Source organism: Ixodes scapularis, unplaced genomic scaffold, assembly GCF_016920785.2.
Source record: "Ixodes scapularis isolate PalLabHiFi unplaced genomic scaffold, ASM1692078v2 PGA_scaffold5__190_contigs__length_132052651, whole genome shotgun sequence".
NCBI classification, from domain to species: Eukaryota; Metazoa; Arthropoda; class Arachnida; order Ixodida; family Ixodidae; genus Ixodes; species Ixodes scapularis.
The window spans coordinates 118,630,590-118,651,744 of NW_024609880.1; the positions used below are offsets into that span (position 1 = coordinate 118,630,590).

The window sequence follows — 21,155 nt, forward strand, 5'->3', positions numbered from 1 at the left end:
ATCCCTGTCAATCTATAGACGTAGGTATTGTACTTTCGCGATAACTTATGTTTGTTACGCAATGATTGTTTAATACGCGCCCTACATTTGTCTAGCTTACATCAACGCCGTGAAAAGGCTGATCTTTCATTTTGTGTACACAATCCAGTGATTCGTGTGGGAAAGACCTACTATGGGGGTCTTGCCAGTCACCTGGATATCTTTTGTGGAAGTAAAGAATTTTTTTTAATACTTGTGTCTGTTGAATGACTCCAAATAATAGTTTCGTGGAAGTTTGTCTTTGATGCTGTTCCTTAATTCCGCCGCTGAATATGAAGGTGTCGCTGTCTCTTTAGACACATGCCTCTTCCTGATTGTATTGCCGATGTGCAACTTTACCTCATTATAAAAGTGTTTATGTCTTGTCCCAATTTTTTATTGGGTTATGCATTCACCCCTTCATGTGTGTTCAATATAAAAAGTGTTTGGGTGTGCTAGTACTAAAACTGAAGGATCGTTTCCGGGCACCAAATAAAGCCGATTCTTGATTCTTGATTATTGTTATTGCTATTATTATTATTATTAATATTATAATAGTATCAATAAGATTAGTTAAGTACTTACTATATTTTTTTGTTTCGATTGTAGACTGTGATTCTGTAATTAGCGGTTTTGTTTGTTTTGTCTGTGATATTTGCTGTTGCGTGGAGACATCTCTTAAAATAAAGAATTTGGGTGCGAAACATCAGGAAGTACGTATTCTTTGATGTTTCTTCCAGGACCTGCAAACATCGAAACAAAACATGTCATTATTTTTCCCTTTATTACGACAAGAAGGATGGTAGGGCCAAATAAAAAGGGCACCCACTCAGATTTAAGCATTCGTACACTGTTGACAGTACAAATCAGGTGTTTCTCCACTTTATATCACAGCGAAGTAACGCTCATGGACGAAGTAAGGAGCAAATCGAACACCTGTATCTCTTACATTGGTTTCAACATGATTACAACGTAAATGTGGACGGGTCATTGCATTACTTACAAGCGCGTATTTGTGTGGCCGTACAACATAAAAATGTGACATAAAAAAATTCTGCACGGACGCAGCGAATCTTAAACATCTCCAGGACGCACAAAAATTGGTACGATTTTTCCGTAGTACCAAAACGTATAACCCAAAATTTAATTTGCGTTCGGCCATCCCATGTTTCTAGGCGATGACAGTTAATGAGTGTCTAGCGCTCCTTTGATTATGCATACGCCTAGTCTAAGACTTTGTTGTTTGTTTCTTTGTTTTGGGTAAGAAAGTAATATGGTAGTTCAAAAAATGCTCGGGCGATAATGGAAGTTTTTGTTTTTATTTCGTGCTCTTGTTTTCTGCGTCTATTACGGGTGTCCATGTCAATTATATGGGCGATCTTGTGTACAAGAAATGGTTATCGGTCTTGCATATAACGGGGGGGGGGGGGGGGGGGGGCGTGCGGCTTCCTCCGTTGACCGCTAAGCTGGTGGCACTTGCAGCAAATAATCTTGACACTGGTGCAACATGGAACGGTCTGCCGAACGCAGGAGACTGCTCGCACGTGTGGCGCTTGCTCTGGTCCGCACATCCTGGGTCTCACTTTTCCTTAATTGCGTCAGCATATATCGACCTTATACACCGGGCCGTCTTTTGGTTTGGACGGGGTGGTTTGGACCGGACTGGACTGGCTCTTGTGGCCGATGCGCGGTTCCCGTCGTGCTCTTTCGCTTCGTTCTTTGGCTCGTTACGCCCACGGAAAATACAGAGGAAGGCTGCACGTTTCATAACTTCAAATTACAAATCAACGTCCTCTGTGACAGAAATGTTGAATGCTTGCGAGCTTGAACCCTTAGCTGTTAGGAGAAAAATTGCACGCCTAAAGTTTTTGTTTTTGATTTATCATGAACAAGTAAAGATCAACCGAGACACTTATCTTAGAAACATAACCAATAGATCAGCTAGATTAAATCATTCCAAAGCATTGCAGTCGTATCTGCCCAGAATCGATGTTTTCAAGTATTCCTTTTTTGCAAATACAATTAACGACTGGAATAAGCTTCCCGAACATATCGTAAGTCACAACGATGTTTCAGTGTTCGAAGATGCCGTTAGACTTTTTTACTCTGTTTAAAGAGTGAGCATATTGCCTTGGTGTTATTTTGTCTTTTTTTTTTCTCTCTTTTTGGGGTTAAATATGTATATATTACGTGATACTTTAAATATTGTACTGCTTTTTTGTGTATAGTGTTTTTGTACACGGCACGTGCCCTCAGTTATTAGTTATTGGTGATAATTTTTGTCAGTATATTGTCATTGTTAAATTTATTATCACTTTTTACGTGCATTTAGTGCTCTTGTTTTCTATTTTGCGCTCTCGGCGCGTTTTGTATTTAAACTTGTAATTACTTTATTGTTCGTAGCTCTGTTGGAGGTATGAGTCATATTCTTTTTTGTGTGTGTGTGTGTGTGTTTGTTCCTCCCTGCCACGGCCCCACGGGCCAGCAGTATGTACAAATAAATAAAATAAATAAATGAATAAATAAGTAAGAAGGAAAGAGTCAGTGGCATACCAACTTGGTTTTGAGCGGGGGGAACACCAACCCCCCCCTCCCCTCCCCAGGGCCGGGGGGGGGGGGGGTTGTGCTCTTTCTATCCCTTGGGCGCCGCCGGCCAGTGTTTGCCCTGCCCACTAGTGGCTGTTTCAGAAAAGGGGGGGGGGGGCAACACACACGCCTTGCACCCCCTTTCCGAGGACTGGGGGTGCTGGCGTTGCCCCCCCCCCCCCCCCCCCCCCCCCCGGGATGATACGCGATGATAACCTGCGGGAAGACTCCATGGAAGGAGTCTTCCCGCCGGTTTCCAATTAGGCGGCGCTTTTGGCATGCATTCATCGTACTATTGCACCGGGACGTTACATAGTTTCATTTTCTCGATAGGCACTACGTACGCGACAACGTAAGAGCCAGGGGCAGCGACGACGCCGTTTGCTCCAAACTGCCTGCACCCGGGAGGAAAGATTGGCTCTTGGACGACATCATCATGCGAACCGTAGGCGGCGGTCGACAGAAGCTCTGGTGGCTGCATCCGAAACCGCCGACGCCCGGAAGAACAGACTGGCTCTCTGAACACAGCCGTGTCCTGACTCTCGCGAGGTTGGAAATTCCATCCTTCTCTAAATTGAAACCCTTGCGCAAGTTGCTAAATCATGTTGTCGAAAATCAGCAACAATTTCGGCGTAATTCACTTTTGCTTTTTCGTGATGATTGTTTTTATTTTTACTTTCAATCGCTATACATTTTTGGCGTTTTAAAAGAGCGTGCGAGCAGCTCCCGGCTTTCAAAGCTAGCCCATAGCGCTTGCAGGACGCCCCACGTAACTATATTAGCTACCGCGAATGCCGCCAATATTGCAGTGGTGCGAGAAAACTTCACCCTCCCGCATTATAGACAAGCCTGATTAACCCTATCCCTGTGATACACTCCACAAAATCCAATGCATGTACTTTCCCACAAAGCACTTGGTAAAGTCAATTGCCGCATTCTAGAGAGGCGCTCGGCGAATGATGAGGAAGATATGTCTGGGCGTAGAAGAACCGTCTGCTCCATGACACTAAAGGCTTAATCGCACGATGCATCTTTTCAACGCGTTATGGTTTAGAGAAAACCGAGATTTCGCGGAATCGGCCTTTTCACACGGGGAGTTTGACGCGTGATCAACAGGCCTTGTTGAGGTTCCAGGAAAATATTGCTCCAGAAACGAGGTGCACACGCATCCTATCTCGCAGGCGCACCACTTTTCGGTCACGTCAACACGGTTCATCTGTTTCCCGGAACCTAGTTTCGCGACACATGATTCGCCAACAAGATGCATTGTGTGAATAGACCGTAAAACAGAAGCTTCAATGCAGATTTTTTTTTTATCAAGAGATTTGGTAAGTTTTGACATTCGCCAATCTTTTTCCGCATATTGCATTGACTTTCTTTACCAAGGGCTTTGCAGGAACGTAGATGCACCATATTTCTTAACTTGAAATCTCTCGTAAAATCAAGTATTAGCTTTGCCACTTTATTTATTTCTACATCGGCTAGGGGACATCGTTTTAGTGGGGTTTCGTAATACAATACAGTTTTTCACACGCAGGCAAAAACATTTTTTGAAAGCACCCAGTTTTTTTTTTTCGAAAGTATATTTACATAAAGAAATGTTGTAAACGAGATGCAAATAAGAATACATATTGTAACCCTGAAGAAGTTAGAAATCGAACAAAAAGGTGGAAAACGCTGAAATTAAAGTTCCTCTGACGATGTATTCTGGTAGACAATTTCAGTCATGAATCCATCTTAGAAAGAAGTAGCTTTTTTAAAACATATTGAATGCTCTTGTAAGTTAGCAAGCTGTCCAATTTTATCTTCCTTTCTGACGTAGTTTGAAAGTATTGTCGTTTAAGTATGAAGAATTGCACCAACGGAATTTTTGAACACGTTCGTTCTGCACAGCTACTTTTAAACCTTTTTTGAGCGGTCTCAACTGACCGATATGAAGTGGGACGCAGCATGTAATTGTTTCTGTCCCTATCATAAGCAGTGTAAATAGCTCCTATTAATAGACTGGACAAACGCGAGAAACCCAACGGATAATTTTCTCTATAAAAGGCACTAAACTGCCCGTCAATCTCTCAACTAAGCGGGACGACGTGATTCTTTGTAGGACTCATGACTGGTACGGTAAGGCTGTACAAGGCTTTAGAAATAAATTCCAGGTTTGGCTAGATACAGCAGACTACAACACTGGCATCATCCCTTCACTACGTCTCAGGGAAGATCACCAGATGGGTTGTTTCGTGTGCTCAGTGTACTGGAAACAAGCTTATGGGGAGCGATATGCCAGATGGGGTGGTTATGTTGCACATAAAAATTACAAACGCGCTTTTGTCAAGTGCTTACTTATCCCTTGAAAATGAAGTAGTTTGTGGTTTGAATGAATGACGTGTACCAAAGAAAAACAGTTTCTTTTTATATCGAAAATGGAGCGAAAAGCCGGTCTTCAATAACACTGCCACTAAATATTTTCCAATGTAAATGCCCCTTTGAGTCCAGTGGTTTTAGTCACCCTTGCTATTTCCTGCTGAACTTAGCCGCCGAATCAGTTTAGCCGAGTGCTGTGAAGCTTCATAGCGTGAGCCTGCTGGTTATGAACACAGCTGCTGGATGCAGTACTGAGTAGCGTCTGTAACTGGTATGAGATATCTTACTGGTCTGGACTAAGTTTATTGTTTTGGCGTATTTATAATTCTTCGTTTAAACCTATTTCTTTAATATGAAAGGTGTACATGTCCACACTTCATTACAAAAAAGAAACTGAAAGTATATTAAGGTTTAAAATTATAAAACACGGCAGAACGATGGAAACTTTTGTGGTTTCTGTGACGCAACCTAGACCATTCGTGGTACGTGTATTAGATCTTATGTTATTGTACAGTTTCAGTCAGATGTAAAGAGCAATCTGGCAACCTCAATAAACCAGTTTCTTTAGAAGACAAACTCAATACATGGTGTCAGAAGTGACTCGTTCCGCGAAAAGAGCGATAAACTAAGAAGGAAGCCGAAACATGGACGTGGTCAAGCCTCCCGAGGGCCCGAACTCGACAGGTAATGTACCAGAGGAATGGCAACGGTTCAGACAACGAGTGGAACTGCACCTAAGGGCGACAGAGACCACCAAGCGAAGCAACGAACAAAGGGCAGCCATCTTGCTCATGTGGCGGGACCAGATGCCATCAAAGTCTACAACACCTTTACCTTCGCACTTCAAGAAAAACAGGACTACCAGACAGAACTGAAGAAGTTTGAAGATAAGTGCATGCGCCGGGAAAATAAAACATACGAACGGTACGTTTTTCGTTCGCGAAAACAAGAAAGCGGTCATCCGTTTGAACAATTCGTGCGAGAGCTACAACTGAAAGTGAAATCGTGCAGCTTCTCGACTTTGTCGGAGTTCATAGTAGATTCAAATAATGTTCTACTAAACTCGTTTTATTTTTCTGAGAGATTACACAAGAATAACGACATTAAAACTACGAGGAATGTTCCTGCGTCCTAACCGGGCGCTGCTCGCAAGGCGTCTGCCCTCTTCTCCTCTCTCCTCTGTTGCCGTGGGGGCGACTTGAGTTGTTTAGTCTACCCCCACGGAGGTCTGGCCGACTGGCCCGCAACCGGGCCCCCGAGCTGGTGTCGGGTATCCCCGGTGCGTGCCAGCCTCCTCCGCGGCTCGAGGGAGCGTGTTGCGGGGAAGACGATGCTGTCGCTGCAAGCCTCTACATCACTCCCCCCCTAGTGGCACAGAACGCAGAAAGGTGGCACGAGCAGGAGAACTTGAAGTTTATGGTTCACGCAGGGAGAGTTGAAGCCTGTCCGGGTAGTGAACTTGCCGTCCGGAGCGTGTGGTTCTTTCCGGCTTTTTCGAGATAGGGAGAGCTCCCTGGTCTTGCGCGGGTAGAGAAGCCGGTGAAGAACGAGGCGAAGAATTTGTAGCTGGTGGAAGGATGGGGAGGGGGAAATCGGCGTCGGAAGCGGTGTTTACAAAAGCGGGCTTCAGGCGGTCGGTGGCGACTACTTGGTTGTTTCCCCTGATTGTGACCGTGAATTGTTTGGGTCCCCGTTTTACGAGCTTGTAGGGGCCATCGTACGGTTGTTGGAGGGGAGTTCGTACCGCGTCGTGTCGAACGAACACGTGCGTGCAGGTGTCGAGATGTGTGCTGACGTAATGGTCTCGACGAGCCGTTCGAGGTGGGGTCGCGCGTAGTCCTTCCATGACCTCTTTTAGGCGGGTCACGTAGCTTATTGGGTCGGACAAGTCTCTGTTGCTCGCTGGTGTGAAAAATTCGCCAGGTAATCGGAGTGTGGTGCCATAGACCAACTCTGCTGTTGTGCACGAGAGGTCTTCCTTGAGCGCTGTCCTGACACCAAGAAGGACGAAGGGCAGAACGTCAGTCCAGTCGGTGCGCTGGTGTGCTTTCAAGGCTGCCTTCATTTGCCGATGGAACCGCTCGATGATCCCATTGGTAATCGGATGATAGGCGGTTGTTTTCGCATGCTTTGATCCGAGCAGGCGCGTCAGTTGAGTGAAGAGTGACGATTCAAACTGGCGTCCGCGATCGGTCGTGATAATGGACGGTACTCCGAAACGTGAAATCCAAATTGACACAAAAGCGCGAGCGACGGTTTCGGCAGTAATGTCCGAGATGGGTATAGCTTCCGGCCAGCGTGTGAATCTATCTATGCAAGTGAGGATGTACCGCTGGCCTTGTGATGGTGGTAGCGGTCCGACAATGTCAACGTGGACGTGGTCGAACCTTGCATCGGGAGTCGCGAAGGTGGAGAGGGGCGTAATGGTATGTCGCTGGATCTTAGCTCGCTGACAGGATATGCACTCTCGAGCCCACTGACGAACATCGCGATTCATGCCGGGCCAAACGAAGCGAGAAGTAACGAGATGCTGTGTTCCCCGTATGCCCGGGTGCGATAGCGAGTGCAGTTTCTCGAACTACAGTTTACGGAAGTCTGCGGGAAGAAATGGACGAGGCGCTCCCGTCGACATGTCGCACCACAGAGTTGCGTCATGCATGGGCAGTGGTACCTCTCGCAATTCTATCGAGTGCGTAGCTGTGTGCAGTTGGCCGAGCTCGGTGTCTCTTTTCTGAGCAGCAGCAAGGGCGGCGAAGTCCAGCACTGGGCGTTCAGCGGCGCCGATGCAGAGGCGTGACAAGGCATCCGCCACCGGGTTGTCGCGGCCGCTCACGTGTCGCACGTCCGTCGTGAACTCCGAGATGTACGACATTTGACGAAGTTCACGAGTTGTGTGGGTTTGGCTATCCGACTTCAGCGATCGTATTGCGAAGGTCAGTGGCTTGTGGTCAGTGAGAATGAAGAAGCTTCTTCCCTCCAAGAGATGGCGAAAGTGGCGAAGCGTCAGATATGCGGCGAGAAGCTCTCGTCCGAAGGTGCTGTATCTGCGCTCGGTGGGTGACAGTGTCTTGGAGAAAAAGGAGATGGGCTTCCAGATGTTGTTTTGCCATTGCTGAAGGACCGCTCCAATCGCAACTTCCGAAGCATCCGTCATGACGCACAGGGGAGCGTTGTCCTCGGGGTACACCAAAAGGGTTGCGTCGGCGATGTCTGCCTTGATTTTGGTGAACATGCGCTCCGCTGTTGCATCCCAGGTCAAAGCGGCTGCCTCGCCGTGGCTCTTTTTGAGGAATTCTTGCAGCGGTTGGAGGGTTGTTGCGCAGTGGGGGACAAAACGCCGATAAAAATTGACGATTCCGAGGAACTCCCGCAGCTGGCGTCGTGTTGACGGTCGAGGAAAGTTCCGGATCACCTCAACCTTCGCGGGAAGTGGACGGATGCCCTGGTGGTCAATGTGGTGTCCCAAAAACTCCAGCTCACCTACACCGAACTGACACTTGGCGGTGTTAATGATGATGCCGTAGCCCCTGAGACGCTCGAACACAGCTTTGAGGTGTTGTTCGTGCTCGGCGGGTGATGAGCTTGCGATGAGAAGGTCGTCGACATAGGCACGGCAGAAGGTTAGTCCCCGGAGTACTTCGTCAATGAACCTCTGAAAGGTTTGGGCGGCGTTCCGAAGACCGAACGGCATCCGGACGAATTCGTATAGTCCGAATGGCGTGATGATCGCGGTCTTCGGCACGTCGTCCGGGGCGACGGGGATTTGGTGATAAGCGCGCACCAAATCAATCTTTGAAAAGATGCATGCTCCGTCGAGGCTGGATGTTATGTCTTGGATGTGGGGGATCGGATAACAGTCGGGAGCGGTGACGCGGTTTAATGCGCGGTAGTCGCCGCATGGTCTCCAGTCTCCGGCTGTTTTCTTTTGTACCATGTGTAGTGGTGAGGCCCATGAGCTCGACGACGGTCGCACGATGCCCAATTCAAGCATGTGCTGGAATTCCTGTTGAGCAATTCGCAGCTTGTCTGGGGCGAGACGACGCGGTCGAGCATGGACGGGAGCTCCGGTGGTTTCAATATGGTGAGAAACGCTGTGCTGCACAGGGCGTTCGTCACAGCCAGTGCGCGTCAACTCCGGGAACTCGCGCAAGATGGTTGTGAATTGTGTTGGGGCGTTAGGAATGACATGCGCCGGAGCTGGAGAAGGCACTGCGGATGATACGCCCGACACGGAGAGGTTAGTTATCGTGTCGAGGAGACGCCTTCGTCCTATGTCCACCAAAAGTCCGAAGTGTCGGAGGAAGTCCGCACCAATGATGGCATGTTGCACGTCCGCGACGACGAACACCCAGCGGAAGGTCCGTCGGAGACCGAGATTCAAGGTTAGCGAACGCTCACCGTAGGTGGGAATTGGCGTCCCGTTCACAGCTTGGAGCTGCGAGGTGCTGGACATCCGCTTGTCTTTAGGTGTTGCCGGTAGTATGCTGACCTCGGCACCGGTATCCACGAGGAAGCGGAGCCCGGTGTCGCGGTCGGGGACGTAAAAGAGGCGTTGGCGGCTGTCCGGACTGGCCGAGGCACTTGCCGCCTCTAGTGCTCCGCCGTTCCGTTTCCCGTGTAGTGGCAGGGTGTGGTGCACTTAGTGACATTATCGCCGAAGCGGCGGTGGTACCAACAGATGTCGGTTCGTGCTGGTGAAGAAGATGGACGGCGTCGTTGGGACCGCGACTGGCTACGTCCGCGATGTTGCTGCAGGGTCGCGACGGCGGTCGTCAAGCGGGAGATCTCCGCGCGGAGCTGTTGTATCTCGACCGTAGGAGCTTGGACGGCCGATACAACCGGAGTCGAAATCTCCATCAGCTTGTCGGCGAGCTCTGCCAGGTGTTCAATACCGAGTTCTCCAACGGACGCCAAGATCATGCGCACGTTGTGGGGCAGACGCTGGACGAACAGGTTCCGCAGGAACGAAGCGTCGATTGTAGATGCCTTCTCACCCATCAGCTGCTGCATGCGGCGCAAGAACTGGGTAGGTCGGCGGTCACCAAGTTCCTCGGTGGTCAGGAGTTGTTGTAACCGTCTTTCCTCAGAAGCTGTTATGCGGCGGATCAGCTGCCGCTTGAGGGTGGCGTAGGCATCCGTGGCTGGTTGCTGGAGGAGCAGGTCGCGTACCTCGCTGGCGATGTCTGGTGGAAGGCTGGCCACGATGTGATGATACTTGGTGCGATCAGCGGTGATCTTCCGAGTCGCGAACTGCGCTTCCACTTGTAAAAACCACAGCTCGGGATCCGCAGGCCAGTACGGTGGGAGCTTGAGGGCGACGACGGAGACGCCTTCCGCAGGGGGCGCCGTGGTTGAGGAGTTGGCAGAAGCATTTTCTTCTTCTTGATTCATCGCAGCGCTTGAGGTCGGGTTTCTCGTTAGTCCGGGTCACCAATGTAGATTCAAATAATGTTCTACTAAACTCGTTTTATTTTTCTGAGAGATTACACAAGAATAACGACATTAAAACTACGAGGAATGTTCCTGCGTCCTAACCGGGCGCTGCTCGCAAGGCGTCTGCCCTCTTCTCCTCTCTCCTCTGTTGCCGTGGGGGCGACTTGAGTTGTTTAGTCTACCCCCCCGGAGGTCTGGCCGACTGGCCCGCAACCGGGCCCCCGAGCTAGTGTCGGGTATCCCCGGTGCGTGCCAGCCTCCTCCGCGGCTCGAGGGAGCGTGTTGCGGGGAAGACGATGCTGTCGCTGCAAGCCCCTACAAGATCAAATCGTATGTGGGGTAACGGACAAAAACTGTGAGAGCGTTTGTTGCGTGAAGAAGATCTGACGTTGGAAAACGCCATACAGCTCGGAAAGCCCTATGAAGTTTTTCAAGCACAAAATGAAACTCTCGGCGGTCCCCGACGTGTCAACGCGGTAGACAAAAAGAAGAGAGCGGACATGCTTGAGCGGAAGGTCCAGCCGACGGGAAAACAATTGTTCTAAGTGCGACCACAAGCACGACCAACGGAAGTGTCCGGCATACAAGACAAAGTTCAACAAGTGTCAGGATGAATCACTTCGCTGTGTGTTGCAAAACGTAGGCGTTGGTAGATGATATAAAAGAACAGGACGTCAGCGACTTCGGCGTTCTTCATATCAGCACATGCAAGACTCAAAAAAGAGATCAGTGGCTGGTCAAGGCCCTTTCAGAAAACAAAGAGGTGGATCTTAAAGGAAACAGCGCTTACATTGAGTACTTCATCGTGAAAAAGGGACGCCAGGCCATAATTGGATTAGCAGCTAGTGAACTTCTGGGGCTGGTCCTGCGAGTGCACACGGTGGAAGAAACTATGGCCCAAGAAGTGGAACAGATGTTTCCTAAACTGTATAACGGACTGGGGTGCGTGGGACGGGAATGTAAGATTGTCCTTAAAGAAGGAGCAGAGCCAGTGGTTCAGCCGACGAGAAAAGCGCCACAAACTCCGAAAGGACAACTCAAGAAAGAACTCCAGAGAATAGAGGTGACTGGAGTCATCACCAGTGTCAAAGTACGTAATGATTGGGTAAGCCCAATTGTGATAGTCAAGAAGAAAGTAGGTGCTCTTAGAATCTGCATGGATCTTACATCCAAGGCAAGTGAATGAATGCATCAAACGGTAGCACTACCAAATGCCACGACGTGGAGACATTGAAGCAGAACTGGCAAATGTCAAGTTGTTCTCAAGGCTGGATGCAAATAGTGGGTGTATCAGCCTTATCATGTACAACGCCTCGCATGACAGGGCACCAGTCATGCTCAGTGCGCCCGGCGCTATCTTATAAATACCGTCGACGTCTATTAAACTATGTTCTTGTTGCTCTGCACGCGATCTTGTCGACTGCCTCTTTATCTTCAATGATACAGTGGGTACCACCAAATACCACTAGATCAGAAGGTCTCTCCGGTGTGCACGCTTGGTACGCCATTTGGACGTTACCCATTTCTGAGACTACCATTTGCCATCTCATCTTCACTGGAAGTCTCAGTTGAACAGATCAGGACCGAGGTTTTTGATGGACTTGAAGGGCTAAAGTGGCGTTGATGATATACTTGTATGGGGTTGCTCCACGGAACAGCACGACAAGAAGCCATAGAACAGCCTAAAGAGAACACTGGCAAACAAGCCAGTATTAGGATTTTTTGACCCCGAAAAGAAGACAAAAGTGACAGGTGATGCATCACAGTATGGATTGGGAGCGGCACTCCTACAGCTGAAGGATATAGAGTGGCCTCCAGCAGCATATGCGTCACGAGTGATGACCGACTGAGAAGTGCGACATGCACAAATTGAAAAAGAGACGTCCTCCATCAAGTTTGCCTGTGAGAAGTTCTATGACTTTATTTATGGTCGTAAATTCACACTGAAAACCTACCATTGACCATTGATCTCAATAGCAAAGAAAAGCACTGGAAACATGCCACCTCGGCTGCAGTGATTTTTTATTCGTCTGATTATGTTCGAGTTTGACCTGCGCTATCTACCTGAAAATAACTTGGTGCTACCCGACACAATGCTTCGGGCACCAGTGAAAGAGGGGAAAACGAAAGTGATCGAATTGGATGATGTTGAAGTACACGCTGTCAACATAGTGTCCACAACACTGAGTCAAACGACACTTCAGAAACTGCAAGAGGCCACGGAGAATGATGACGAACTACAAGAAGATACTGCTAACCGCCGACTAGCGACATCTGCTCTACCTTCTAAACTGGTGTAGGAACGACGGCAATGGATTTTTTGTGGGATATTAAAGACCAGTGCGTTGTGAGCTGTCATCCAGTTCGGATGTATTTTCTTCGCGCTCCGCACTCGTAACAATTGGCAACGAGGAACACGAAGAAAAAGAATGTCAATGTTCGGCCGGATTGCAGCCTTCGACGGGGGAGGCGATGAGTGGCCTGCCTACGTGGAACGATTTCATGAATTTTTCAACGCCAACGACGTCGCTGCTGCGAAAAAGAAGTTGATTTTCTTGAGCTGCTGCGGCCAAAGGACGTACACCTTACTTCGGAACCTGGTGAAGCCCCTGACTCCACAGAACAAGTCACACACCGAGATTCTGGCTGTACTCGGGAAGCATTACGCTCCTACGCCTTCAGCCGTGGTTCAGCGTTTTCGCTTCAACACCCGGGTACGTTCTGAAGCGGAATCGATCAGCGATTTCGTTGCAGCGCTGAAATGCTTATCAGAGAATTGTGATTACGGAACCAAACTCGAAAACATGCTGCGAGACAAAATCATGTGTGGCATCAACAACGCTACGATTCACACCCGGCAGCTCGAGTTGCCAGATCTCACCTTCGAAATTGCTGTTCAAACTGCGCTCGCAATGGAATCTACGAAGAAGGATGCCGGCGAACTCTGCCAAGCTGGTGCAAGCATTCTGTCTATACACAAGGTTGGAGACCCAGCCCAAAATACCAGCTGTTATCGCTGCGGAGACAGAAGCCACCTGGCACCTCTATGCACACACATTGATTCGATGTGCCATTACTGTCAGAAGAAAGGTCCCTGTTGGCAGTGTGCAACTCAAGGAAGAACGGGAATCCGCCCAAAATCAAAGGCTTCGTGGACGCCTCGTCGAGCTCAGCAAAGATCAACGCCGTCGGCTCAGATGAACACAGTCCACAACGACGTTGACACTTCTAGAGGCTGAAGTCAATTCTCGCAAGCGACGACTTACAACACGTGGCACCTAAGTGGATCGTCAACGGTACCACCTTTTCTGATCACCATTGAAGCCTTCGGCAAACCTCTTTCAATGGAACTAGATACCGGAGCAAGCGTCTCGGCGATGTCTGCAGACAAGTTTCACGCTGCATGTCCCAATGTGAGTCCCGAACCTTCAAACGTTCTTTTGCGGGGATTTTCTAGAGACCTTGTGCAAGTCAAAGGCAAAGCAAACATTTATGTGAAGTACAAAGGTCATGAGGAAGTTCTTCCACTGCTCAATACCACCGAACCCTCACCAACGTTGCTTGGCCGGAACTGGTTTCGCGCTCCGGGCCTGAGCTTCGAGGGACTCGAGACTGTGAACAAGCTAACTGATGTCGGAACTATTATAAGTCAATTCTCTGGAGTCTTCGAAGAGGGCTTACTCACCTTAAAGGTGTGCCGTCTATCAGAAGATTTTCGTGTCGACTAAGCACCGAATGCGGACTATGCACGGCGTACGAGCTATGCACCGTGTGCGCACTATCTAAGCAAAAGCTTTTAATTCTGACCCCAAATTTACCCTGCGTTTGCGGACTATAGCCCGGAAAATACTGTACAATGGGGATGATGGACAACTCCGGACATCCGCGGTATGTCTGATATGAGCATTTATTACATTCATCTGAAGTGTATCTCTTTCTTAGTCTCAGTATAGCGTATTCGATGTTGAGGACGGAAGATATGTTGTGCGACGGAATGCGCGCTTAAATGTGCCCCGAGGAGGTTTCAATAAGTCGTGTTGGCTATACGTGGCGAACACGTAAATAATACACCGCACACACTTTCTCTCCTATTTCCATGACGGCCCTGAATTGCAGAAGGTGCTTGTAAGCTCGTTCATGCCGTTTCTAGTTGAAAAAAAAAATGCTCGTCGTCCTTCGTCCCTAGTTTGTTTTATTCTTTCTGTGTCAGTCAATTTTACCAACATGCTCTTCAGTTAATGTGATGTCTCTGAGATTGCCTAAATATGGTGATAACTGACTTTGCTGGCTCGAAGCATCCCCAAAATCCCCAGATCATGACAACGCGCGTCCGATTTCCCGATTTAAAAAAAAAAGAAATTGAAGGAGGCAGCTTAAGCTTCGTCTTTAAAAGTGGAACGCGATAGCTAAACATCTAAAGTCGCGCTCGTTCCCAAGCCGTGCAGCGCGTCTGCGTGGCCTAGTCGGTATCTTGTCTGGCGTCTTGTGACATCACGTGTGACGTCACACGTAACGTCTCACGTGACTGTGACCTCATGACCCTGTCGACCATAGGATTTTTCCGTCCCACCGACACCGACACCGACGCCGGCACCGGATTTTCTGCTACACGAGTTCTTAACGGAGCTGTGCAACGATATTTAATTGGAATGTTTTTCACTTGACACGAGCTTATTGGCGCACCTGGGACTCAAGGATACTCACACGCAATGCCACTGCCCAAGAAACTCCTTTGTTGCGGTGTAATTTCAAGGACAAATGCGATCATTTTCATTCAATCTCTCCTTTGCAAAATTTGATGACGTAACGTGGGGATCGCAGTACACCCAAGTGACGATATTTGAATGCGGCTCATAGATTGGACCCGAGCATTGCGTGGGCACTAGACTTAGGCTCGTGATAATTGCTAGCTCGAGAAGCATTCGGGTAGTGACCCATGTCCAATCACTGCAACGACGGCAACAGCCGAGCCATAAGAATGTCTGGAACTCAGCGCGTGTCCTGCGCTTTGCCAACCCCAGCGCGTGGCTATGATCAACATTAGCGGAGTATAGTCGGTTGCAGATCACGTGGCCGCTTGTTCTGGCTGCGAGTTGAGGGAGTGAACTTTGCTCGATTTTCTTTAATTTTTTTCTGGGACTTCTATTGCGTGGGGTGAAAAACGAACGCGTGTTTCATAGGTCATTAACGTTAGGGATCCGTTTTAAACGGTATTTGCGCAAAGTACGAAAATTAATGCATCGCTCCTTTAAACGCTCTCGCGTTAAAAAGTAATCAAAGATCGCATCACACCGAAGTCATCTCCGGCGATGGGAGGATCATGTTCTGAAACGAGGACCACAGTCAGCCAATAGCAAGCAAAGGATCCTCGCGCCTCCGACCGGTGGAACCGCGGAGTGATATCTCGAATGCGCGCCGCTCGCTCCCTTACAGCCCAGACTACGATTGAACCCAGCAAGCGCCCGCTCGGGCGCTAACAAGCAGACACACCACTCAAAAAAGAAAGAAAAAAGCATAACGCGTTGCTTTTGGGGTGATTATTGCAGTATTATGTTCCCTCTCCTCTAAAAAAGGAAAATTTTTTTATGCACTCTTTTTGCTTTTATCATCTACAAAAGCACACATATTCGCAATAATGGCATTTGCAATCTCATCAAAACGTCGTGTTTTCGTTGGTCACATGTGATCCTGGCTGCCGGAACAATGCTCCTTCCGTCGCCGGAGATGACCTCGTTGTGTTCAATCGTTAATTGCTTTTCTAATAAGGAAAATGATCGCACATCGGTACGATTTATGGATTTCTAGGATGCACATAGACCGCAAAGGTAAGTTGTCGCCATATTTAGGTGATCTCAGAAACCTCTTAAGGGCATCTTTAAGGCCGGTTCTCACAGGCAGCGAAGCGCTGATGCAGCGATGCTCACGTGTTGTCAGCCACTTATCGTCCGCCATGAGCAACGGTTTTGACGGTGGTATGCAAAGCTGGTGAACGCTCAGCACACGCTTAGCGCGAGGTCAGCGCTATGCTTGTAGCGCTACGCTGCATGTGTGAACAGGCCTTCAAGTGAAAACATTCCGTTCATTCTAGTGCCGCGGCGCTCGTGCCGATGAGTAGCTCTGTCGTGTTTGTTGGTGTCGAGCACTGATCTATAATGTACTAGGCTGGATCGCGGATGGGAGCCCGTCGGTGTCGCCACCGTCGGCCGTTTCTTGACACCAGGCAATACACGCCAGTCTATGGGAGAAACACACAAAAGCATGAATATTGAAGTATGTACGCTGTGCTCAGAGGCGGGTATTTTATGGTGCGCTGCGATCCTTATGTCGGGTGTTAGGAGATCAAATTGGTATTTGCCAAATGTTCGAACGCCGACTAGGAAAATCAAACATGCCGGACCACCTACGGCTGAGCTGTCAAGTTTGCTCTTCTAGTCGAGTAAACAAAGGAACTTGCCGTCAATGAGACCGTCCTCAGGGAAGAACAGAAGTTGTTGTGTGACAAAGAAGTTCCACCTCGACATCGGCTTTCCAGGAGTGAGCGAAGCCTTTGAGCTTGTCGACTGCTAAACCCAACTCAACGAAACCGCCACCGACTCCGCGGTAACTCTCGCCTCATTGAGCTGCACTACAGCGGAGTCACTCTGGACCACGAAATATTTATTTATAAAAACTGCGAGGGGCTGCCAGTTTTAGTGTTTGTACACAAGCTATTTGACCGGCTTATCAAAAAGCAGCCAAAATGTTTCAGTGCCGACAAAAGCTTAGAAACGTGTGAAACGGCACTTTTTCCCGTTCTTCCCATAGAGTCCCATGTATTGGCTGGTGTCAATCAATGGCCGCCGGTGGCGACTCTTGGCCCCTGCTGCCGAGGCCGCGGTCCGCGATCCATCCTACAATAGAAATCGGTGGTGCCGAGTCTAAACTGATCGGCGCCACAGAGCTCTGTTGCGACCATCCGCTCGTGCATGTTGTTGCCGAAATCGCAGATCTCCCTCATTTTTGTAGTTTTTAGTATGCTTACTAGGTGGAGCAAGCAGTAGTCCAATTTCATTTTAGCGTATCTTATAGGGTCACTTACTGTGTAAAAAAAACTGTAACCACTATGACTAGTAGGAAAGTAACCGCGTACAAAAATGACCCTGCTAACACAGCCACTCAGTTGTTGTGCTGCCTCTTTCAAAGACCGATTACTACGAGAAAAACCGCTTTGCTTGCCTACACACGAAGTGCTGATGGATACGCCGAAACCTCGCGTTCTCGTGCCTAACGCTGCTTCTTGCGTGAAAGAGGTGAGAGTTACTGCGGGAATGACGGCCGGGTCGGTGTCGGAACGATTTGTCGTCGCTCCCGGAAACCAGAGGCTTTGATTAGTGAAATATTTAAGCCCCCGGGCGACAACACATTTCATTTGAAAACTATCTGTTCTTGGTGAAAATACAGCTGGCATGAGGTCCCGAAGGTCGCATGAACCGTTACGCCGATTGGAATTTTTGTAGAGAGAAAGACGTGGCTTGATACAGTCTCTTCCACTGTCGCGCAATATCCGTACTGGATACGGTGTCGGTGCTCGTGGGTGGGTGCCTGCCGCGGTTTAGCGCGCATGGGAGACTAAGGATAGCCGTGTGCAACCTAGGGTTTCACGCTGGCGAAAAGACGTTTAAAGCGTTGGGCCTCACTCCTAGCTCCCGCCTCACGTCAAGTGGCCGCCATTTTACGAGGACATCGGAAGAAGTAGCCATTGCAGATGTGGGATCGTGGAAGGAAGTACACGTTCAAAGGAGCTTATTTTACATGAGACCTCGCGCAGAAAACAATACACCAAGCCAATACGTGCCCGCCCTATTACAACCGTTTGCTCGTCCAGAGGTGTCGATTTTTGCTAACAGTGTAGTCTTTCTGCGCCCGCAACAACCGCGCTAAAACTCTGTGCGAGCAGGGCACGAGGTGGCACTAGCTGTCTCGTGAACTGGCGTCTGCCTCCTATGAACTAAAGTCATGGCGGCTCATGGAAATTGAAGCGGATCCGCAACCGGAAAGCGGATCCGCGCGTTCTCAACCGCAATGCGGCTGGGATCGAGCGGTTGGGGCGTGTTTTTGCAGACCGCTTTGGAACCAATTTCTCCCGCCCGCTTTCGCGAACTGCGAAGCGGCAAAAAATCTGAACTCGACGCTCACGTCACGTCAGTGGCTTTCGGAACAAGATGGCACCTGTCGCTGGGGAGGCGTCCAAGGCGCTGTAGTCCTAGCGTCGAAGCAGATAAAGAAACGAAGAAACGTGATGTTCACGTCCGTCACTTGAATCCGCCGCGAAAATAATTGACTCGTAATCTTAACAGTCTTCGCTCCGGTGATTAAAATCGGGTAAGTGTTTTTTTCTTATTTTTTTTTATTCGAGATGTCAAAGCCGGTTGCCTTTTGTCTTTGCCCGTAGAAGGTCAGAACCCACCCCCAATCGATCAAAATGGCAGCGTTTGTAACCACTAAGACAGTCGCGTGAATTACAGAAAGATTTCTACACAGTGCATGACCACCACGAAGGTGTCGTGAGCCCATTTGCGATAACGTCGTGAGCCCATTCGCGTAGCCAACGCATTACCACGGATTTGGCAAGGTACCTGCGCTAGCTCGACCTGTAGCGTTTACTTCTACCAAAAGGAATAAGGGGACCTACTCAACAAATAAAATGTACTTGCATGACAATGATTAGGAAATCTATACAGCATTTATTCGAGCTTAATGCCAAACAAGTAGTCTCGATCGACGTGCCAGTGACGAGAGGAGAGTCCGCCACCAACGAAGCCACGACCGGCTAGCACCCAACACATTCCCCTGCACCACGGTTCACCAGTGCCGCTAACAGCTCCGGAAATGATAAGAGCGAACAATGCGATGAAAAAACTGGCCCTCTATTTCAAAAACAAGGTCAGCTATTTATGCGGGAAGGGCCACTTCGAAGAAAGGGTCGTGCCGTTCTCTTCTGAGTCAGCGAGGCGCGCCCACGTGTGGCTGGGCTTTGCTTGTGTACGAAGTCGGAAAATCGCCGGTGGGTTTTGAAGTCCCTGTCTCTTCTTCCGCTGCCCGAAACTCGTAATGCGTGCGAACAACGACAACCCGAAGAAAAATCTTTAAAGTGCCAAAATAGCTCTGGTTTGGCTTTGGATCTTGGATTAAAGTGGACTTTGGCCATGTTGAATTAACCTGAGGCTGGGGTAGAGAAGAAACGTCAGAACATAGAAGAGACAGAAGAGAGAAAGGTCGACGTCTCCAACTCAGCTCAATGACGTCGTCCTATTTTCTGTCTCTTTTACGTTTTGATGTTTCTTCTTTACCCCAGGTCAATTCAACATGGTTGATAATGAACAGCTCGCCTGCACCCTTCTTATATTTTCTCTGGACTTTGGATTGGAAGACCAAATTGTCCAACGCAAGTCTCAAAATATCACGTGTGAACGTCGAGAAACCACCAACCGCGTCTCGGTGTGTCTGAATGCGGTCACTCTGAACCGTATTCACAACCGCTTCGCAAAAGCATCTCAACCGCCAGTGTGATTGCGCCATTAGTGAGACCGGTCTATTGTAACCATGGAGGTAGGACGAAAAGGAGGCGACATAGAGGTCGCCTCCTTTTCTTTTAGCAGATCGTTTTTCCGCCCCGATAATGACACCCGATAGCGATGCGATGCATGCCCAAGGTCGCCGGAGGGGAGAGCAGGTATCCTAATCGGGGCGAAAAAACGATCTGCTGAAACGCTATAATACCAAGTGAAGCCGGAAGTTGAGGACGCGGGTGGTGGAACGCCCCCAAGCGAGACCAAAGCCACACCAGGCCGCTTCTGGTCCCAAATCAGTCCTCCTTTCCGTCCAAAAGCGTCTTTAGCTTTCGGTCAACGTTGGGGGCGTGTCCTTCTGAACCGGAAGTTTCTCCCGGATTCACCTCTGGTGGCGTCATGTCACCAACAGAAGACCCCAATGACTGAAACTTTAGCGCACTACCGAACTTCGTACCCGCTTTATGTATATCTAATATTTACTCATTTAGTGGTTTTCGTCGTTCGATGGCATTCAGAGGATCTCTGATTTGAATCATATATTTTTCTTCAATCATTAAAACGTTTATCAACATATTTTTGTTAAATAACTGAATTATCATGATAATTATCGAACTATACGATATGAGTCATCGACCGTATAACTCACATATAAAGACCGCATTAGTGTAGCTTGCATGTCTCTTTTTAAAACATATCTGTAAGTCCTTAAAGAAAAAAACGGCCTGTATTTCTTAATCACATACCTGCCATGCATCTTGCAGAGGCCCAAGCTCTGGGTAGTTGAATGTAGGGCTGTTTTCTGGGTTTTTTATGGTCATATTTCTCGTCCAGGGAAAGCTGGGCACCGTAGGCCACACCATGGTCGCGACGACGCACGCCAACAACACAGCATACTGCGGGCCCATTGCAGAGGAGGCTATCCACATTCGCTGCTGCTCGAGAACACTGCCGAAGTTATATAAGGAGTTTGTATTGCTTTTTTTTTTTGGTCTTTTTAAAATACAGCTGCACTGGATCATAGCTGACGTGTTTGACAAGACTCTGTTAAGAGCAAATCATTTTCTAGAGAGCGCCGTTGGTTGAGTCAGGAGCGACCTCACAAAATCAATGGAACAGGTGTTCGCCGTACACAACAGAATACAAAAAAAAAAAGAAATTATGAATTTCATTTTTACCGGCGCCCTCGTCGCTTTGGTGTCTGTGGTT

General features: G+C 48.7%; 1 protein-coding gene across 1 annotated transcript in view; it reads right to left on the reverse strand.

Moving 5' to 3' along the window:
- LOC115330405 overlaps positions 1–20,875 on the reverse strand; it is a gene marked incomplete at its 3' end in the record, with an annotated part of 40,863 nt that extends 19,988 nt beyond the window's left edge. The window contains exons 1-2 of the mRNA XM_040214776.1: positions 20,693–20,875; positions 604–761 (exon numbers count right to left, since the gene is read on the reverse strand). Of these exons, the coding sequence (XP_040070710.1) occupies positions 604–761; positions 20,693–20,875 (341 nt within the window). The remainder of the gene's footprint in view (positions 1–603; positions 762–20,692) is intronic.
- Positions 20,876–21,155: the final 280 nt, after the last annotated feature.